This window comes from Pagrus pagrus (assembly GCF_965226575.1).
Source record: "Pagrus pagrus genome assembly, chromosome: 2".
NCBI lineage: Eukaryota > Metazoa > Chordata > Actinopteri > Spariformes > Sparidae > Pagrus > Pagrus pagrus.
The window spans coordinates 5,753,866-5,775,417 of NC_140186.1; the positions used below are offsets into that span (position 1 = coordinate 5,753,866).

Here is a 21,552-nt window from a genome sequence, read left to right on the forward strand (position 1 = left end):
AACAGAGTAACCCAGATCAGCACATCACAAGCACACATAACATATGTTATTCAAGTTAAACGCAGTGGTATAAGACCAGGAGTGTCTTTCAAACTTTAGCTAATAGTTATTTCACTGTTAACATACAATGAAATGCTTTATACAACATTTATTTAGCAGTTGTAAAGGTTTATAAACATCTAATGCGACTCTATAATGGCCATCCAAATGATGCTTACAGATTAATTACACAGTATTGATTAATCCTTTCAAATGCGCTCTAAACAACAACAATTAAGCAATAAACAACTGCTTAATAAATGTTTTTTAAAGCAATTCATTGCTTGTTCACAGTGAACTAACTGTTATTAACTTGGTGTTTATTATGAAGTGTTACCAACTAAGTTTTTTTAAAGTAGGCTTAAATAAGTAATAAATACAAGCTGTGGTTGATATTTTATAGCTGCTTATGCATTGACTTGTCAATATAAATCCTTTGCTTTTGTAATTTACTTTTATATATATATCAGTCACAGACCAATTTTCTGCTATATTGGTACTTTCATTCTATTATTTTCAGTAAATTTGCTTGATTAAAGTTTTAAATGCAGGATTTTTACAAAAATACTTACGTAATTAAGTATTTTTATGACGTGGCATTAATACTTTTAAAGGATCTTCTTCCAAACACAAACTGCTGGGTCACCAGCTGCACTGTAACACCTGTAACTCTAATATTACATTTCCTTGAGCACATCTCTACAACCATGCAGAGGTGAAAGTGTAGCTTCAATATGTGAGCTGCCTCGCCAACTGAAAGAGTTCATGGCTCAGGTGTTGATGATTTTTAGATGAACACATCATCCTCCGGCATGAAACTCAATGCAATAACATCTGAACATTTATATTTTAGGCCGACTCTTCAGCCTAGTAGACCTTCATGTTGATCAACATCAAAGAGGGTTCAGTAAGAAGCCAAACTCGAGCCACGACTCTCCTGCTGTGTGCCGAGCAGCAGGTAACAACCTCGTTAACTCTTCCCTAACCTGCATTATAAAGAGTCTGACTTCTGCGTCTGACCTCTTACAATACACTGTACTCAGTATAAACCTACTCATCAGGAAGTCCAGTATGACCAGATCGATGAAGTCCACCAGTCTTGTGCCTTTGTCGTACGGCGGGGTCTTTTTCACTGTCGAGCAGTAGTCTGGTTCTGACTCCCACCTGAAACAGACAGACAGCATCCACTCTTTACATTACCACCTGTGGTCTATATCACAGGTAGACTCTTAGACCAGTTTTAGAGGATTGCAATCCCCGGTAACACCACTGTAGCTGTTGTTCTGGTCTCACGTAGAGACATTTGGGGTTTGCTGAGCTGAATATGTTGAATCCCTTTATCTCATCCAGCACACTGGTTCCTCTGTAACTAAAGACCCACTCACTTTGCCAGTTTGCTGCGGCTGTAGGAGCGTCTCCAGGGGGATCTCCAGGACCTGCGGGACGCCAGGGAGAGATCAGGCAGCATGACGGCCAGGGAGGCCTCCAGCTTCCTGGGGCGACCACAGACAGCGTGCTCCGTCGAACAGTAGTAGGAGCACTGGCCGTAGAAACACACGTTGCCCACTAGGAGGAGCCAGAGGAGCACAGAGCAGGAGAGGAAGAGGAGAGGAGGAAATGAAAATGACAAAAGAAAACATTTGGATGAAAGAGTTTGTGGGTGGTTGTGACCAGAGAGAATTAGAAGAAAGGAAACACAAATCAAAGAGATTCAGCATCAGTTGACAAACAGGGGCATTTTACGCAGGCTGAAAGAATAATGGAGGCTTGTGTGAGCGGTACCAGGGGAAGTGAAAAAGGTTCGAGCCACCTTGCGGTCTGTAGTGACATCTTTGATCTCCTCGACCACGTCCACCAGCCTCCCCACCGCCGGAGGGATTCTCCTGTAGCCCAAAATCCTGCAGGGAGAGTTGGAGGGAAAGGAGGAAATGAGGACAAGAAGACAAACACAAAAGAAAATGGGAAGGGAGTAGAGAAGAAAATACAGAAGATCCAGTGTTACGTAACGTGTTTTCATTTTGTGGCCATTTCATCCAGCATTACACTCGCTGTGCAAACTCGAGCAGTGTTGTACTTGTAGAAAAAAACTGGACTTGGTACCTGTCCAAGTGAAAAGCTGAGATTTCTGCATTGTGCCTCTCAAAGTCAGAGAAGTAGTAGAGGTTATAGTTGGTTTCCTCATCTCTCTCCTGCCTGTCAGAGAGAAAGAAAGTCAAACTATAGCACATAATGTGTTCATTAAATTCATATAAGCCCCTTTTATTTGCTCACTTGCTTTAAACAAGCACAGACGGGCCGTGGAAGTTTCTGCTCTCCATTAAATCCAACACTAACTGGACATAAGGAAATATTCGACACAGTCCTTTCTAATATTTACTCACTCACGACATTTCTCAGTTGTCTGAAGGATTAAAAATGTCTTTCTATGCATCCACAGTTTCCCCTCGTGATTTACTGAACCGATTCACTCTTTCTTTGATTTCATAAACAGCGCGATGGATTTGCCACCTGCGACTCACTTCATTGGTTTGAACATGGCTTGTCCATAGTTGGGAAATGACATCACCAGCTTCAGTTGCGTCCCCCCAGACTTCTGCACTGAAAAACAATGCAGACAATGTTTCCATAGCAACAAAGCACACAGTTTGCACACACACACACATGCAACACACCATGCTGTGACCAAACACACTGGCCTTTAATGGGGCGCACACGCAGAGCAAAATATAACAATAGACAATATGTGCGTCATCGCGATATAACACAGTTCACTCACACCACTGTGTCATCTCTCTCTCACACACACACACACACACACACACACACACACACACACAGTTTTTGCTCTGTTTGATGGGACATTGCATTACTTGCATTCATTCACGTGTCACTCAGCCTTCACTCTGTAACATGGAGTGAACAATGAGTCACAAGGACTGATTATTATATTTTCTACCACATATATAGATCATTATTTTTTCAACTGGGTAAATGAATCTCTATTTTTATTCCATATCTTCTGTTATTTAGACAAAGCGTGCGTTCTCGTGCTCATTCTCACCGTCCTTGATCTGTGTTGATTACAGTCACTGTCACGCTGGGCTGTAATAGTCACAGACATAGTCTTTCTGTAAGCGTGCTTTGAAGTTTTAATATCAAAAAGAATTAATCAAAGCGATGAACCAAATTTGCATAGGCACAAACACGGTGAAAAGAATTAACTGTTTGTTCCGCTGTTTTGTTACTGGAAGTGGAACTGGAAAAATGATCAGAATGTGAGGCCTTGTGCTTTCAAATCACGTGCAGTTTATCAAGGTTGAGTGAAGATTCAAGCACAAAAAGCTGCTTCCTGTCGATATTTATGCCACTGCTTGTCGAGGCAAGGCTGTGTCACCTTTGGGAGACGAAATAACGCTTTTGCTTGGGAAATCAAAAGTTAGATTCAGAAACAATAAGACACATCCTTGCTCAATTTACGTCAGCCATACTAGTACGACAAGAGGCTAATGACAGTACACTTATCTGGTCTGATAATGAGGTTTCTTGTTGTTAGAAAAGAGGCCAAGACTGCACCTTCAGCTGCTGTCTTTGTTCGGTACTATTTTTCACTAGCTGCAAACTTTGGGTGTACTTGAGATCGAAATCGAGGCCAGGTTTGAAGATGGGTGCGCTCAAACTGATGAGTACTGAATACTTGTGTAATAATGTAGTAACAGCTACTGAGTAGTCATGGGTCTGAACGTCAGCAGGCTGACAGGCGTCGTATGAGCGCTGATATAATTTTTCTAACCCTATCTCTCTCTGTTTACGCCCTTTTTGAGCCAAAACCTTCACAGTAGCTGCTCAGCTTAAAGTGTCAGAAGTGGGTGCATAAGCTTGCCTGCACTGTTGGAGTGTAAAATTAAAAAAAAAATCTTTTCAAATTGATTTAGGATCTCAGGGCTTCCGGACACTTTAGTTCGAGCTGTGTGGAGTTTTAAAACGAGTTATGTTTCAGTTGTTTAGGAGAATGCTGCGATGCCATTCTGCTGTGAAGCTCCAGAAATGTTTTGTGGACGAGGAAACTTCCCCCAACTTTCCACCGGCATGAGGGTGAGTAGATGTTGACCAAACTTTCATTTGTGGTTGAACTTATCCTTTGAAAACGAAGAATAGCATTAAAAATGCACAAGCTAGCCAGATCAAGAGCTTTTTTATGACAGGAGGCAGTCGTGTGTTCATACCACCTTTGTCCACGAGGGCCGACAGGATCAACAGAAGAGGACATTTCCTTGTCACGGCTTTAATTAAACCAAACCAAATACACAAACACACCGACAGTGAAAAAAGTTAGTGTGGAGAACCGTGGCTGATTGACTGGCTGAGATGTTTGCTCCCTGGCCAGTGATTCATACAGTATATTCATATCCACCCTCTTGCTGAGCCCCCAAGGCCCTTCAAAGGTTCACAGTTGCTTTCATTTCAAGAGAAGTAAGAAGAAAATCTACATTTGAAAGTCTAACCCTAAACCTCAGGTGTCACACAATCTTAACAACCCTTCCCTTCATCTGCCCTCTCTCTCCCTGAAGCGGGCCCACCTTTTCCACTACAGGTTTCGTCTTGGAGGCAAAATTAGTCTCGGTTCTGATAGATCTACTGCTTTTCAACGACATCTTGTTTTTGTGCCGACTGCAGTCCTCCAAAAGTCTCTCGCTTATTATATCAAGAAGTGAACTGAGTCACCCTCGAAGCTGACTCAGATCCTCCTGTCCACTACTTGAAAAAACATCTCTCTTTTGATCGTCTGACACCTCCTCTGTCGAGCGTGATCAGTGTGTTGTTGATTGAAGTGTCTGAGAGAGAAACTTTGCCCAAGCACACACCACCCCGGCTCAGAAATGTTGTGTCACACCTGCACTGACGATGCGTTGCGTGGCGAGCTGCTTGGTCAGCGGCTCCATGTTGGGGTCATGACGGGGGTACAGCTGCCAGCGGGAGATGCCCAGGTGGAAGCGCAGCCATGGAGGATGGCTGTCACTGCTGCTGTTCCAATGGACGTCCTCGTAGCCGTCCTGGCTAGCACTCACCCTGCAGAGAGACGGAGGCGAGGCAGTGACCAGGTGGGCGAGTGTGTCAGTTCTTCTCTCTGATTTAAGTTGTGAGACAGAGACTGGCACCAGACGTGCCTTGGCTAAACAAAGAACTGATGATTTGTTCAGCAGCATCATTAATAAATTTACATAGAACAGGAAAAAAAAGAATCAGGAACAATTTTGATAATGATTGAGTCATGTTTTAAGGAAAATTGCTTTCTAAGTGTGAAACTTGCTGCATCTCTTTGGGTTTTGGACTGCTGGTCATTTGAAAATGCCATCTTAGGTTCTTGATCGCGATATTTTTACTGTGCTCTGAAATTTTACAGATAGGACAATAATCAATAACTTAAAACAAACAAATGAATCGGTAATAAAGTTTGTTAGTTTCAGCTTTAAATGCACAGTATGTCATTTCTGCCCTGAGGAGTCTCTCTGTAAAAACAAAAGACACAAGTAGCGTGGGATCATGGGATTTATTGTCTTCATTGTTAAACAACCACTACTGATGAAATTCTATCTTTGTGACTCAGACAGAAATGTAAAAAAGGACGAGGTACTTTTAAAAGTTTTACTCACGTTATGTGTAGTCGCTCACGAATCATCTGAGGTTTTTCCAGAAGTTTTAGCGACATGCGACCAAATGAAACACGCCGTTACCTTGAGTAAACTCACCGATTTCTCTGGGTTTGAACATTGTTGGAAACATTCCAGACCGTGTAAGTACAAAGATCAAGACTAATGCAGAAATGGGTGGGAAGATGCCACAGAACATTGCGATGCATACCAAGGAGGCCGCTCATATTTCTAGTGTCTGCAAATGCTGCGTGGAAATACATTAACCGACAACGTACAGAAGCTCCAAGCATTCCTGCAGAGACCTATAGTAACAGCATTGTGACGAATATAAACACGACTTGACAACAGGGGATCATGTCTGCTCCCTGCAGTCTGACCCATCTGCTGAAAATCTTGCATGAACTGTACATTTCAGAGGAAAATGCTGAGAAACTGAGTGTAATATTAGCAGGTTTCTACATACAGTTGTCCATGAAGTGTTTTCGCTGTTGGCTTTTACTTGCTGTAGATTTATATTGAGTGGATATGTTGTGCCTGGGTAGCGAGGTGTCGAATATAATAACCCTTGCAGGCATTACGTTTTATTTGACTTGACTACAGCAACTGAGAGAAACTGAAATGGCGAAAGACGTTAGATGAAGCAAATACAATTGTGTTTGCTCAAGGTAAAGAGGTTATGGGAAGATTTTTTTTTTTTTTAAAGGAGAAATCTCACACAAACAAAGAGTCTGATGCACATTAACTGTATTATATACTGACCACATCTGGGAGCTCTTCTCGCTCGCCTTGATCTTCGGTTTCACTTTCAATAGCCAGTCTTCCTCGGGGATAGGAGGGCTGGGCATATTGTAAAGAGGATGGTCGAACAATGCCTCCAGCTTTGCCAGCCCAGACTCCACAGATTCTGCTCGGTCGGTGCCGTAGCGACGCACATCACCCGGCATGTTCATTGAGGCATTTTCACCCTCTGTCGCTGATGAGAGCCCATCAGAAAGTGCCCGCACGTGGCCTTTGGCATCCTTACTGGCATCCTTATTGGAAGAATCTCTATGTGTGGCATCAGTTGGACCACTCAGCCCCACAGAGGTGTAGTTGGCGCGTGCCAGGTCTCGCAGGATGTGTGTCCTCGGTGACAGCAGGGGGTCACAGGGCTGGTGGTAAATGGGAAGAGAGACAAGCGCCAGCAGGAGGTAGAGGAAAACGGTGATGAAGGCCAAGGACAGACAGATTGTCCTGGAGCGACTGCGCATACGCCACATCATCCTACTGAGAGGAGCTGAGAGAGGGTTAGGAGAGGTGAACACATGGAGGGAAGAAGAGAGGAAGAAGAAAATTCTGTGCAAAAGATGCTCGGAGAATATCAGAAAAGCCATATGGTGTAGAGCGTTAAAAAAGATATTAAAGTCAGAGTATCACGCAGTCTGTATATAGCTTTTTACATTGAAAAAGTCCATATCAGCCTACTTTTACTTTCTGACCTTTCTGAAGTCAGTTTACATAAAGAGAAAAAGGCAACTTACACATAGTTTCCTTCCTTTAAAAATCCCTCTTGTCAACTCACTGCTGTTTCTGGTTCTCAGTGGAATCAGACGGGACTCTATCCAGTATCAAGGCAGCTTTACTCGGGTTGTTTGCACTTTTCTGTACTCCTGCTACCAGACTCAGAGGTTGGTGCCAGGTTAAAGTGATCTGGATGTGGATCAATGTGTTTACTCTCTCTCTCTCTCTCTCTTTTTAGTCGGTCAGACTTGTTCTGCCAGTTTATTTGTCTTGTCCTTTTGTCATTGCGTTCATCAGTTAGACCTTTGAAAAATTCGACTTCAGGGTGTCACTTCCACCTCTTCATTTCCACAGCACGGATTGATCTTATTCTGCAAAGTCTCGGAAAGTTACTTCACAAAAGAGTGTAACTCTATACACTATATGTAAACGTGCCTTTAATGCTTAACAGGCAGTGTTGGAAGGGCAAACCTCCTGATCATTCATGACAGCCAGGACTGTCCAGTCAGGAGCTACTTCAGTACACACACACACACACTTGAACATGCACTGCAGATGCAGGACGATCCGAATTAATACTGATGGGTCGACATTTTAAATATGATTTCAAAGGAACGTGAAAAGAAAATCAAGATAAAAATGTACATATATTCATGCTATGAAAAAAGTATTACTCCTGAACTTAAATCCAATATTTTCCGAACTTAGTTCTGCACCTGCCTCTTTTGTGCAGGAAATCACTTTTACACAACTCACCTTGAGCCAAACCTTTACTTTTTGTTGCACTTCTGACGACAATGTAGAGAGTCACAGACGTAGTACAGACATCCATCAGACAGACAGGTTTTACACCATTCTGTGACCTTTATTGACATCAATCTGCAGCTTGTATGAGGTACAGTACCTGTGGTTGTTGCTGAAAACACCCGTCCGCAGACACATTAAATATTAAAGTGGCCGATGTTAGCTGACATGCCTGTTTTGGGAGTTGCTGGCAAAAAAACCTATCCAGCCATTTCGATATGAGGTTGTGTTGTTCCTGAAATATGTTGTTTCAAAGGTAAATCCTTTACCACAGTGGCTTTAATAGTTGTTCCTGCAGATCTGACACCGTACTGCAAGAGAAATAAGAGCAGAGAGGAAGATGTATTCTGTGTGCTGCCGGAAAATGTATGTGTAAATATACTCTATGTACATAAACAGTGAATTATGTGCAGTCTGTTCAAGGCTTCGACAATGTGGACTTAATAACCAGGCAGTATGAAGGCAGATATTTTATATTCTGTGAGTGTATTTGCTCTGAGACTTTGATTCAGGCACCTCAGACTTCATGGAGATTCCCACAGGATACACTGTTCCTGTGAAGTATGGTTCTTTAAAGTCTGGGTGTGTGCGTGTATCTACATGTTGTGAGCTTTATGTGTGTCTCATACGGAGATCTGATAAAGTTTAACAAAATGCATGCCTCATACCCCCATGACTACCTAAATAGTGTATTGAATAGGGTATTGACGGTGCAGAGAAAGGGATCTCCTACCTTAAAAGTGACTCACCTCCATCAGCTTGATAGAGTGCATTGAACAGATTTCGTGCAAGCCTCCTGTATTCATGCAGGTGGTCATATTCATGTATTATTCACCGGCGCTCATAAAACATTGATGTTCTGGATTGCAACATGAGCGACATGCAAATGAAGCGAGTCGGATTAAAATTATGTAAACCAAAGCGGGAAAAGAAGCTGGACACTAAAGGAAGCGTCGTATCGTTGTATGTGTGTATTTTTTATTATGCATAAGGATGACAGAACACACAAGACGGGCAAACACGGGCTCTTTATTTTAGCGGCCAGGATGTCTCAGTGGGTCTAAATTATTTAAATTCAAAGACTAGGACACATCTCAGTGGGTTTTACCTGCCTACTAAAACAAGTTATGTTCAAGGGTGTATCAGAAATATGTGACATGTTGATGGAGACCAACGCAGAGGAAGCTGAAGATTTGTGACTGCTTTTAGATTAACATTTTTGGAGTTACTGTACATGTAACTGTGTGTCTGTAGGTAGGGTATATGATTGAAACTAACAAGACAAACAGTCCTAAGCTTTTATTCTAAAACATTTATTTTCAACAGAGATTTATGACAGTTAATAAGTAACAGACAAATTAGCCTATGTCGAAAGGCAAATGTTTTGTGGTTTAATTTGGACGTCCTGTCACTTTCATACTTGTCAGCCCGTTCAGTGACCGCTTTGCGTTGCAGGGATGCATTGGGACTCATTATGTTCTTCCACTGTCTCTCCACATTCGTGTTTTTTTTCTCCCATTGACTATGAACTGTGACTGTACATCAGGAATCTGTTACTATCAGTTACAATAGTGATAATAAAATGAGACTTGAAGGGCGTTTCATGGAGCCCGAGGACGCTTCAAAAAGAAAGAAAGAAAAAAGTCCACCCAGTTATCTTTCCCTGGGGAAGCAAAGACTAGACTTTGACAGGATAATTAATTTTGCTGCACTGAATCATGAAACTGTGTCGTGTTTGAATTGAAATCAGCGTGCGCTTGAACTCTTTGGCCGTCCTGCTTATTTAATTTTGGTTTCTCATTCTTGTTCAGCCTCGTCGTGGTGGCAGCCTTGGATAACTGGAACTGGTTTTTATAATTGAAATGACTTTCAAGGTTGTCAACACCAGTAGAATCATCTTTTCCGATCCTTTCAGCCGGTATCAGGATACAATTTAAGGGTTTTACTTCAATTTCTTGCTGCAAGTGAAGCAAAAAGCTCCCAAGGATCTCCAGCCTTCAGCAGGGTGATGAGAGGAATCAATCAGAAGAGAGAGGACGCAAACAGCTTCACAACTGTCATCTCCATTTCTCTCCCTCCAATCTCATGATTTGTTTTTCTTACTTCAGCTCACCTACCAGCCCTCTGGCCAGTTTACTTTTATTGCCAAGTGTCTCTGTTGTTGTCTAACGCTCTCTCTGTCTCTGTCCCTCAATGATGTATTATAAACAAGCTGTTTCTAGCTTGATCCACACACACCAGTCGTCTCTTGCTACATTTCACCATCCTCCTTCCCAAAACTTAATAAAAGTCGCCCTTTTATTTCAGTCTAGGAATGAGCTAGTGAGACACAAAGCCACAGGAGCTGGTGGTCATAAGAGGAGCCACCACATGCACACACACACTCGCGGAAAGCCACACAAACACACTCTCATATTAAAACTGGATTGTTTTTTTCCTCGTCTCTCAATATAAAAAGCCCACGAGCGGTGTTCGGATGAAAAATGCATCCCTCACGCTTGCTTTTGCTGTCCTCCGTCGCCCTCCGTCTCTAACTATTGTCAGACTCTCATCTCGCTCCACTCCTCTCTAACTCTCTGGATCCTTCGGCGACTGTTGAAATCTGAATTTTCAGTCGCTAAACTCTCCAAAAACCCCACTTTTCTTTCTTTTTCAGCACCAGATATTGAGTCCTGTGTGTTGTCAGTCACCACATCTTAAACCCCCTACAGATGTCTTCTCCGTTTTACTTCCTGTGTCTTTTAACACACACACACACACACACACACACACACACATGGAGGCTCCAACCTTCCCTCCACACATCATTGCAGGTGGTAAGGAGGTTGCTAAGATACGGCACTGAGCTTTTCCAACATAACAGAGATGCTTCGAATGAGGACACAGTGTGACGGCACAGAAACTGTGTTTGAAGTTCAACATCAACAGCTGAAGCACTAATCAGTGGATTTTCCACATTTATAAAAAAGTATTTTTCTCGACTGCCTGTTGCTGCAACACGCTATGTGAAAGCAGCCGCCATCAGTCCTGCATGTTAGACTGTAAAGATAAACCAGGCACTGAGTCGAAAAAAAAAGGGGGCCTCTTCTCTTGGAAACTCATTATTTGTACTACCTTTAATCCAGCTTTAAATTATAAAACGTAAACTGTAGTTAAGGTCCCACAATTCCAAGAAAAGATGTGTGTCCTCGATGCTAAAGCCTTCGCCCACAGCAGTCATTGTGATTTATTTAGAAGGAATAAAACCTTGAGGAAGAGAAGAAATGGTAATTTAATGATGTGAAAGCTGCTGCTCAACCACACTTTATTAGCGAGCTATTGTCACTCACATCAACCTTGAATGTGTGTTGAATGCAACACCCCAGGAAGAGCGCCGGGCTTTGAGGCCAACTTTCGTAGTGGCCAAACAGTTTAATTACGTCACGTGATGCACTGTGGCCCAAAAATACTTTTTTCCCCCCATAAGCTTACATTGTAAAAGAAGCAGCTGTAAAAAATGAAATGACTTGTTTGACTATCACAAGTGAAGCCATTTGGTCAAATGAAATTTGGAAAGTCTCGAAGAGTCTAAACTCAGAGACTATAGTGAAATTGTACCCAAACAAGAGGCATAGTATTAAATAACAGTGAAACAATTTGTAATGAAGTTCAGCAACAGATGGAACATTTTGAAAGATTTATATAAAGGGAAAAACTAAATGTCACCAAGAAACGTGCACACGATAAGCAGAAAAACATAAACAAGTCAATACACAATGGTTCAATAAAAACATGGAAATACATAAGAAAAGAGATGAGAGCATGATATTTAATAGTTTCCTCTGATGCTAACGATGTCTGTAACTTCACCTAAAGTTCATGCGAGCCTCCGGCAGCATAATAAGTCTTCTCTCCACACACTGGGGAGAGCGTTTCAGTGTTGAGACTGAGCAAACAGAGCCTTTGGTGCGACTCTGCGGCTCCTTGTATGAATATTTAACAACACCAAGGAGACACGGAGAGAGGGAGGAGATATATAAAGAGTGTCTGAGGTGAATAATGAATGAGACGCTTCGCAGGGTGGAGCCATGTTTACCGACACAGGACCCACCGGATTAATCAGATTGCTGGTACAATAATTGCAGAATGTGCCGCCTCCTTCTCATGAAACAGGCAGGTGAAATCGGGTGAAAGTTATCAGGGTGTTAAATCCACACAAATCCGGACGTAGCCCGGTCAAATCCATTTCAATTGTGTGGGCAGATGTTTACAGGATGGAGAAATGACAAGGGATTTGTAAGCCAGCGGTTCTCGTGCCCGGGCTGCTTCTCGATATCAAAATGTTATGAATGCATTTTTGCTGTTTGGCGGCAGATTCCTGCCAAATCTCCTGTCGAGAACTCTCTGGCAACATCACAAGGAGGGACTGTAGCACCTGTCAGTGCTGCAGCCAAATTAGCAATCAACTGTGGTAGCGACACAACAACAAACCGGATAAAATTAACTTGCAAAGAAATTTAGAGAAAGATCTCATATCTCAGTAATCATTAATCTTCACTGTCACTTCCACAAAATGTTAAAAACACAGAGAGGTGTGAAATATCATTTCTCCAACTACTCATGCAACAGAAAAAAATATATAAATATACAGAGAATATAAATTATACTGATGAGTGTGCAGAATGAAGTATAAATATGCAGGATGAGGTGGCAAAGCAGCAATCATGATAGTGCAAATAGTCCAAAGGTCGATACTTTAGCTTATGTGCTGGTATGAGAGTGACTCATGCAATGTTTTGTGTGTGTGTTTGTGTGCGTTAGGGAGGTTCGGGGTGCTTTGTAACGGGGAGGGCGGGGAGAGTGTTCAGAGATCTGATGGCTTAAGGGCTGAAACTGACTCGGAGTCTGGATGCCTTGACCCGGATGAACTGTAACCTTTTTAAGCGCTGATTCAGGCTCGCTGACAAAGTCACCGAAGTATTAAACTTCTTTGGAGGATATTAAAGCCGTTGTGGTTGTTTGCCTTTTTCAGATTTGGTACCTTCGCCCTGAAATGCTATGTTAAGCAACATCAGACGAGAATAATTGATGAACAGCTCTGATCCTTGTGGTCCAGAGAAGCTACAGTGAAGACCATGAGGACAGAAGATTTGTTTCCACTGTTTAAGCCTTGACTAGAAAGACTGGTCCCACAATGATGACTTAAACGCACACTTATTTCTGTCGCTCCCGATCAAAACAAAATAAGAGACGTCAGTAGTGTGGGGTCATGGGAGTTAATGTCTTCGTATAAACAACAACCATTGCTGAAAATCTGCCGTGATTCAGGCACGGACGAGGTGATGTTTTGAAGTTTTGCTCACGACTTCCTTCCTCACTCTCTGACCCTCGCACAGAAGTTATATTAACAGGCAACAAAATGAAAAGCACCATGACCTTGAATAAAATTACAGATTTCTCTGGGTTCAAACATGAAGGAAACATTTGCGATGTTAAAAGGACACAACTCAACAAAATACACAACAAGGCTCGAGTCATTTTAGACTTTTTAATGCATGAATTTCATGTTATTTTGTTAAAGCTACGACAAAGAACTGTCTTTTTTTTGTTGATTCTGGCACCTGCGGACAAAAGATGGTGATAATAAAACAATATTAACTTTGTTTTAGTGATGTACTGTAGCACCAGACTGCAACGCGGCTCCAGCCTACGTTTAAATAACTGCACAATTTAACTTAATTAAACTGAAAATAGGTAAAAGACTAAAGCCAGGGAGTTTGGGTGGTGTGGTTACATGACCACTTTGCAACAAAATCTTTATTAGGGCCCAAAGGTTAATCTTAATATCACTTAATTGTTTCCTTTTCTAATCATATTTCAAATAAAGCCACAGCTAACAAGAGCAAACTCACTTTTTCAGGCAGATTCAGGACTCTGGACAAAGACTCGACAGACACTAACTTCTAATGGTACATGTAATATTCACACACACAGTGAAAAATAATGAGCAGAATATATGCTTGCTTTGTGACGGACAGATCGTCGCTGACTATTTCCTGCACAGGAAGATAATTCCTTCTTCGGCGCAACGTGAGTGTGAACAGAAGGGAAATGATGAGAAAGAGATCTGACGAGTGTCGTCTCATTTCTGAGGCCGGAGTGCAGGCTGACCTGATTCAGGGTCGTGGTGTTTGGGTACACAAACACTCAGGTGGAGGTTGCCAGATTCTGTTGATTTGTCAATAATGGCGGCCTCTGGCCCTCCACTGCTGGGTCAAAATGCCCTCCACACTTCATTACGTCACATAATAGCTCTCTCCTGTAAGTAGAGAAGTGCCACGTACATTCACACAGTCAAGCTACTGTGTGTTTTTATCACTTAAAAGGTTTATTTTAGACTAGAAATGAGATGTGATTGACTTAAGGACAGAAATCAGGATTATAATTGGGATTTAGGGGTACAAACATACACAAATCAAGTACATATATAAACACACAAACATGTTAACACATATAAATGCAGCAATTACTCGAGTGATAGCGATACGAGGCTGCAGGGTGTGACTATTTTGGTCGCACATGCGCCCAGAAATCCATCAAGTGTGACTAAACATTGCTGCTAGCCAGATATTAAATTAAGATGCATTAGGTGCACCTAAATCATGTGCTGGTGCACCTGAGAGAGAAAGTCTGGAGCGCTGTCGTAAAGGACATGTGAGTGTCATGTTTCATGTGAGTAGCTGGCAGGTTGTGAAACTCAATGCATCTACGCAGCCTGCTCAAGACTCCTTGAGATGTGCTGTGTGGTTAATGACAATGAGAACTAATACTGATTAGGTGAGTGCAAATATCCTTGAAACTTCTTCATCCTTTGGCAGCAAACTGATGAGTCACTCCCTTAATGTTTATTAACATTCAATCTCATTGTGATACTAATCTTTAATTTCCTGGTTGTGACGACCTTGAAGGTCCTGCAGAAGTTTAATTTAAGCGTTAAAGAACAGAACCGGGTTATTGTGCTCATCGTTTGTTCTCCTCTCTCCACGCGGTTCTGTCGGGCGTGCCAGCATCACGTTTCACCGACAGGTTCTTGTAACCGCTGCTGATGCGTTTAAAATGGATCGCATGAACTGGAGTATCTCTCACTGGAGCCACAGAGCAGAGCCGGCTGAGGTTAACGCTGCCTTTCAACAAGGAACTCTACAAAGATTGTTTAAGCAAAACTGTCAGTTTGAGAAACTTTTTCACAAAAAAAATGTAAATTGCCTTCAGAGGATTGCATTTGAACTTTAAAGCAGCATCTTTTCAATACAACTTTCTCGGGTTTCTCGGGGAAAAACCTGCCTGGTTCAATCTTCATCCTGACAAGTCCCAAACTATCCAAACACTTCAGCATTTACATCTTTTTCCTTGTGAACATAAACCCCTTCTGAGGTATTTATGGAAGCATCTTTGTTAGTATTCTCCTCTGTGTATTTCTTATTTATAAAGAGCTTTTTAAAAGCAGCTGCCGGCATGTTATTCCTCATGCAAAAAAAAAATATATTTTCATTAGGGATGCACGGTTCAGTAATTATGCACCACATATCTGGAACAAACTCCCAGAAAACTGCAGGTCAGCTCCAACTCTCACCTCTTTTAAATGAAGGGGCTGAAGACCATTTTGTTTGCCACTGCCTTTTACTGAAGCAAGGCTCTGATCAATATCTTGAACTGCGCTGTAACTTTTATTGTCTTGTCTTTTTAAAGCCTATTCTATTTTAGCATATTTTTCTATTTATACTTTTTTTGATGTCTTTTCACTCGTTTTTAATGTCTTTCAATGTCATTTTATGCCCCGTAAAAGCACTTTGAGTTGCCCTGTGTCTGAATTGTGAAAACTGATGCTTAAAATAACACAGTGACCAGTGGCCGATGTTTTCTGTTGTTGATTTGACCTTACGTTCCAGGGAAATGGTTTGAAAGTCATTCAGGCCTGTGTTACACTACCTTTGAAAGAGCACAAATTCGATCGTAGCATTGACGAAACAACCTGTACTCTGGCCTTGTTTCACATGAAAAAGAGTCTTCGGTAACTACTTCTAAAGGCTTTTGAGCCTGCTGTACAACTACCGACTCAATGAGAACAATTTTTCAGACAGCCTTGCAAATTGATGGCGGGGGATGTCATGAGACAATTACTCGTGAATGTGCCAGCGCGAAATACTGTAGGTGTGACACAATACCCACTGCCATCAGTGAATGTGATTTAATCTTGTTTACTGAGAGGCCGGTGGCAGTCAAAGTGGTGAGCATTGGAGATACTGATGGTCGGTGACTCCCTGACTTTTACTCCATTCTACCATTTTAAAATTAGGCATTCAAATTACATATATATTATCATTTGACTTTTGGCTACGCTAATAAATGTATAAACTGCGTAACTGTTTTTTAAAACAAATAAAAAACACAGCAAACCAAATTTGCTCTTAAATTACCAGAAATCTTTCACACCTCGGTGGCAATTATTCTTTCCCTGCTGGTGCTCCAAGAATTACATTTGCTTATGATATATTCGATCTTCCAAAATTATAATGAATGTAATTGAACCCCTTTAGCGAACATTAAATATCATGAAGAACACACACTGCGATTAAGGTTCGTATTTCACCACATTTCAGAGTTTATTGTACAATCAGGTCAAGTCACACAAAATGATCCATTGCACTGGATCATTAAAAACTGGCATCAACATGAAAACAATCACATTGCTAATATCACCCAGCGGAGGGGGGGGGGATATTAATAGGGATTATTACAAACACCTTTACAGGGAGAAAAGGTGGATCAGGTGTAGTGTTCGTTCGGCTCAGGAGACTCTTGAGCCTTTCAGTCTGTAAGAAGATGACACTGGTCTTTAAAAAGAAGTTTTTCAAGTCGCATCAAAATATGTACACATAAAAAATATTAAAAATTTTATTGAAAGACTAGTGCGGTTGGAGAGAGAGAGAGAAAGAGAGAAAGACACGCGTGAAAAGTCACAGATGATGTGGACAGTTTACTGTTGCACAAACTGCTGAGGGAGGTGACGATGAAATGTTATTTCAAAAAACAGTGTGTGTCCAGCACACACGAAACATATAAACTCACTCGCACACACACACGCTCCCTGAAGAGGAATGAGGATAAAGGACTTTGGAGACCCTGGCTGGCTGTATTGTTTGTAAAAGTTGAGCTCACGTTCTTGCACATGCACGCTCACAAACGTTTAGGACCATGGGTACGGCTTCAGAGACGGACGGAGAGTAGAAAACAAAGAGAAAAAGGAAAGTGACGGACAAGGCAGGAAGCTATTTTTTAATGCCTACCAGCCAAAGTGACTGCTGCACTCATAGTTCCCTTCCAACTACATTTTCAAACTGGACAAGATCTCCAACTGATGGTTTATTATCTGCCACAGTGGCTGGCGGTGTGGACAAACTAACCCGCCGCAACGAAAGTGTGACCAGCATCTGGCTGGTAGCTGGTGTTCGTTCCCAGCCCAGTGACCAGGTCAGATGGGGAGGAAGGACAGCGAGGAGGTGCTACGAGCACTTCCACACGCACACAGCCAGACTCCCTCCGAAGAACATGTAGAGCAGGTTCTTCACTTCGTGCGTGACCTCGAAGCCGAAGCCTTCGCCGATCACCACGTGCCACGAACTGCCGAATTTCTTGTCCATTGACTCCTTGATCATCTTCGCTGCACTCTGAGAAAGACAGCGATGACAAAAAAGGAGAATCTTTATATGTAGAGAATGAAGCCTCAGTGCGAACAAAAAGTCCTGACACAATACCGCTGTCGAGAATGTGATTTAATTTCCTTGCGAAAGCCATTAACTACAGGCACAGCGTGGCAGGAAAACAATTTCCGACCACACAACACGTTCACTCACCTCATTGTTGGTGGCAAACTTTTCACAGGCTGTAACACAAAGCTCCATGGTCTCAACCCTCATTTCCTCCGGCATGTCTGTGTGCTGGAGACAAACACACGTGTTAAATGTTAGACTCAAGATATTAAAAAACAAATCTAAATATAAGACGATCTTTAAAAACATGTCATGCAAACACAGCGCAGTAGCTTGGATGGACTCATCCAGGAATCAGATAATAAAACTGCTGCTTTTCTGACTCATGTTGGTGCTTGGAGACAGGACAATGGTGTATTCATACAAGTTGGTGTGTGTCACCATGGTGATGATGCACGTCCGAACAGCATAGGTGTGTGTGTCGCCCTCAAGACTCAGTCGGAGAAGTCATAACTGTCTTACATCCAAATGAGTCTTCTGACGGTAGAAGAAAACCTCCTCCACCCACAGCTGTGTTCCAACATTTCTGTAACTTTCCCAAATGGACAATCCGACATCCACACTCGCTTCACGCCATAACTGACCAGCTGTGCAGAGGTGGGAAAGGAGCCAGGGTTTGAACTTCTCTTGCCACCTCATTTTTTATTCTTGACACAACTATTTCTGTTGCTCTTCATATGAACAACCAAGAGCAACACGACGAATATCTTCCAGGGGAGATATCTGATGTTGTGTACAGTTAAAGCCATATTTAAACAACATCTCCTCTCTTCTAATTTTACTGTGCTTGCTAGGAAATTTTAAAAAACACCTTCAGTTCCCGATGTTGCTGCTCAACATGCCCGACAAACTAGTTGTGTCCCTCCTCATGTTTGTGTTTCTTGTGTCACATTCACTTGAGATAGCCTGTTTTTTTAACTTAAATTCACATTATCCCCCCACATATGATGTCATGGCTCCACATAACGTTAACATCTCAGAAGCGGAGATTCATTTTATTCCGCAGCCACATTAATGACGTTTTTGCCTGCTTTCTGCATGCGTTACAAGCATGAACACATATTTGCAGCACATTTAGATCAAGTAACAGATGTTTTGTGGCGATACTTTAATATGACAAACTTTTTGTTGCTCCTAGACTTCTCTGGCATCTCACAAACTTCATATTTGTTCAGTAAAATAAATAAAAAAATATGCCAAATCACAGCATTGCCGATTCTCACAGGACTAATATTATTACAGGACATTTAACTTTGGTAAAATATTGAAGGTAATTTGTGTCAGAATCTTTATTTAACAAATTACGGCCATGGCAGAATCGCACAGGATTGAGATCAAAGACCTCTGAATTATTACAAATACAAGAGGTCCAGAGGCAAGACTAGTCCCGTGCTAATAGGGCTTTGCACTTTCTATCATCGTGAGCAATGCCAGTGATTAGTCGTTATGCTGCGGCTGACCAACTCTGCAACAGTAGCTGGAAAACATGACAAATGTGGTTGCAGTTACATTAATACTGCAGTCACACATTTATGCAGTTTGCTGATCTTAGAGTATTCGATACCTAACGAAAGATTATCTCAATTTGAGCGAGAGATTTTTCTCCAACATTTTTTGTCTGTGTGTTGTTTATCATCAACTGTCTGTATAGTATGAACACATTTAAATACCCAAACTGGGCCTGGAGGATCAGTCGAGTGTGAAGGAGGGATGCACGATATACATCAGTTATCACGTTCATGACGTAGAGCTGCTGCACCTGTGTAGAGCTACGTAATGTAAACACGAGCCACACATGTCGTCACTGGACGTTGTTGTTCAAGTTCAGAAGAAGACAACACAATTGTAACTTGCAATAAATGTTATGCAAGTGTTCGAAGAGGAGGCAAAAAGTCTGAGTTTATCAGAATAAATATTATTAGAGCTATGAATTATTAACCATAAATCATCCATCTTTGCCTGCCACATCTTAGCCTTTTTACCCTCAGGGGTACATAACCTACAGGTAATGAACTTATTTTAAAAATACAAAAATTTGAAATTATCATTATTATCGGTTATCAGTATTGGCTGAAAAAATCCATATCGTGCATCACAGTGTAAAGTATGTGTTGTCTTCTTCTTGACACTTCTAAGGATCTTGCATCATCTAATGCATAAGGATGTCTTCAAAGTGCCTGAAGTTTTCCTGTCTTAATCACAACACATGGCTTCTGATATATAGTAGTTACATATTCTGTAAAACATCTGTAAAAAACACATACTCTAAAACTACAGATTAGTCACTATTGCATTTGCTAGTGAACTTGTATGTGCTTTAATGACCAAGTCAGCACACTACGTAGCAATTTGAACCAATGAGAAGTTGTCTTTCATTTCCAGAAGTCAATTACAGACACTGACATTTATGTTTGCAGGTACATTTCATGTACTTATGAAACAAATACATCATTACTATCAATACTAAAACCCAGCAGCCTAAAATGTGCAGCCTACACAGCACAAGACAACGATCAAAATGTGATCTGGATGTTGTCATTGCAGAATAAGCTGCTCCCAACAACAGTTAGGATGTTCTTGTCCTGTATCAAGAGGCACTGTCCCGTTTCTCTCCTACCCTGATGAGAGGGAAGCTGTGCAGTCTCTTGTAGTCGGCCTCCTCTTTCTTTCCCTCGCCAGTCCCAGCCATTCCGACTCCTGGAAAAAAGGCATTTCCCACATGTTAAAAATGAACCCACGTAGTAAGAAAGTCAACCAACAGCGTGGTAACATAAAGCATTTCACGAGGAGCACGGACAGACTTCACATCTCTGGCTGAACACTCTTGTAACATGACCCAGCTAGGTTCATTAGCTTAAAAAAACCACTTAGCCAATGCTAACTAGCTACAACAAGTATATCTTAGTGGTTTGCGCAAAAATAAGACGTTTCTCCTTCAGACAGCATCGACAGATATCGCATGTAACGGTCGCTTCGTTAACGTGACCAGGCTCCATCAGGTTAGCATCCGTTACCAGCGAACTAGGTTTTTACTAGCTAGCTAATTAGCTTAGCTTGCGTGATAGCAAACAGCTGATGCTACCGGTTGATGTTTCCCATCTCAAAAACGACTTCTTTAAATCAGCAGCCGTAGTAATGCGACTCACAGCGTGTTGTCGGTGGATCATAAATGCGGAGCGGCGGAGGTGAACACACAGACGTGAGTTACTTACGAGGCCTTTGTCCAGCGAAAACTTCTGCTGTTGGACTCCCAGTTCGGTTGTTAGGGAGACATTTTAAACAACTGATGTACGAGGGAAGCCCCGCCCACTACAGCCCAGCCTCATTCCTATTGGTTCAGAACTCTGTCAATCAAAAGAAAGACTCCATATATCCATCCAGCCCCACTCTTTTCATGTTAACAACAGATATATTTCAAATTTTTTTAAACATATATATACATTTTTTTCTGTAAATCTTTCTATTTCCAGTGCTTGTTTTGTCTTTTACTTCTTTCTCTCACTTTATATATTGTTATGCATCAAAAAAAGGCAAATTCCTCATGTCTGATTCTGATCATTATTGGCAAAAAAAAGTACTCTCATTATATAATATTGTGTTGCACTGTTAAAGCAATGGATCATTATGTCTGATGCATAAACAAAAAGTGTACATAAATGTTGCTGATTGAAGTGGAGCTAAATTTAATGGCTTGAATGAATGATGCAATTTTATTCTATAACAATGCAGTGTGTTTTATATAGAATAGA

At 41.6% G+C, this 21,552-nt stretch overlaps 2 protein-coding genes across 3 annotated transcripts in view; both read right to left on the reverse strand.

The window, feature by feature from the left end:
• fam20cl (family with sequence similarity 20 member C, like) overlaps positions 1-6,970 on the reverse strand; it is a 33,844-nt gene extending 26,874 nt beyond the window's left edge. Inside the window, exons 1-7 of the mRNA XM_084379526.1 lie at positions 6,450-6,970; positions 4,931-5,106; positions 2,559-2,637; positions 2,140-2,232; positions 1,822-1,937; positions 1,425-1,605; positions 1,079-1,203 (exon numbers count right to left, since the gene is read on the reverse strand). Coding sequence (XP_084235652.1) covers positions 1,079-1,203; positions 1,425-1,605; positions 1,822-1,937; positions 2,140-2,232; positions 2,559-2,637; positions 4,931-5,106; positions 6,450-6,952 — 1,273 coding nt within the window. The 5' untranslated portion in view covers positions 6,953-6,970. The remainder of the gene's footprint in view (positions 1-1,078; positions 1,204-1,424; positions 1,606-1,821; positions 1,938-2,139; positions 2,233-2,558; positions 2,638-4,930; positions 5,107-6,449) is intronic.
• A 10,413-nt stretch (positions 6,971-17,383) lies between these two features.
• Positions 17,384-21,112, reverse strand: LOC311272776 (dynein axonemal light chain 4). 2 transcript variants are annotated; one of them, XM_084379430.1, is made up of 4 exons: positions 21,016-21,112; positions 20,421-20,500; positions 17,888-17,971; positions 17,384-17,701 (listed from the first exon to the last, which is right to left on the reverse strand). In XM_084379430.1, the coding sequence occupies exons 2-4, from the start codon at positions 20,490-20,492 to the stop codon at positions 17,537-17,539; spliced, it is 321 nt and encodes a 106-aa protein (XP_084235556.1). In that variant the 5' UTR covers positions 20,493-20,500; positions 21,016-21,112; the 3' UTR covers positions 17,384-17,536. The 2 variants fall into 2 exon arrangements, with proteins under 2 accessions (XP_084235556.1, XP_084235557.1); XM_084379431.1 differs by having other exon boundaries at positions 20,950-21,052.
• Positions 21,113-21,552: the final 440 nt, after the last annotated feature.

Coding starts and splice junctions, on each gene's coding strand:
- LOC311272776 (XM_084379430.1), bottom strand. CDS start 20,492: ATGGCTGGGACTGGCGAGGGAAAGAAAGAGGAGGCCGACTACAAGAGA. Junction 17,972..20,420: donor ACAGCTTCCCTCTCATCAGG/GTAGGAGAGAAA, acceptor GTTTGTCTCCAG/CACACAGACATGCCGGAGGA. Junction 17,702..17,887: donor AGTTTGCCACCAACAATGAG/GTGAGTGAACGT, acceptor TGTCTTTCTCAG/AGTGCAGCGAAGATGATCAA.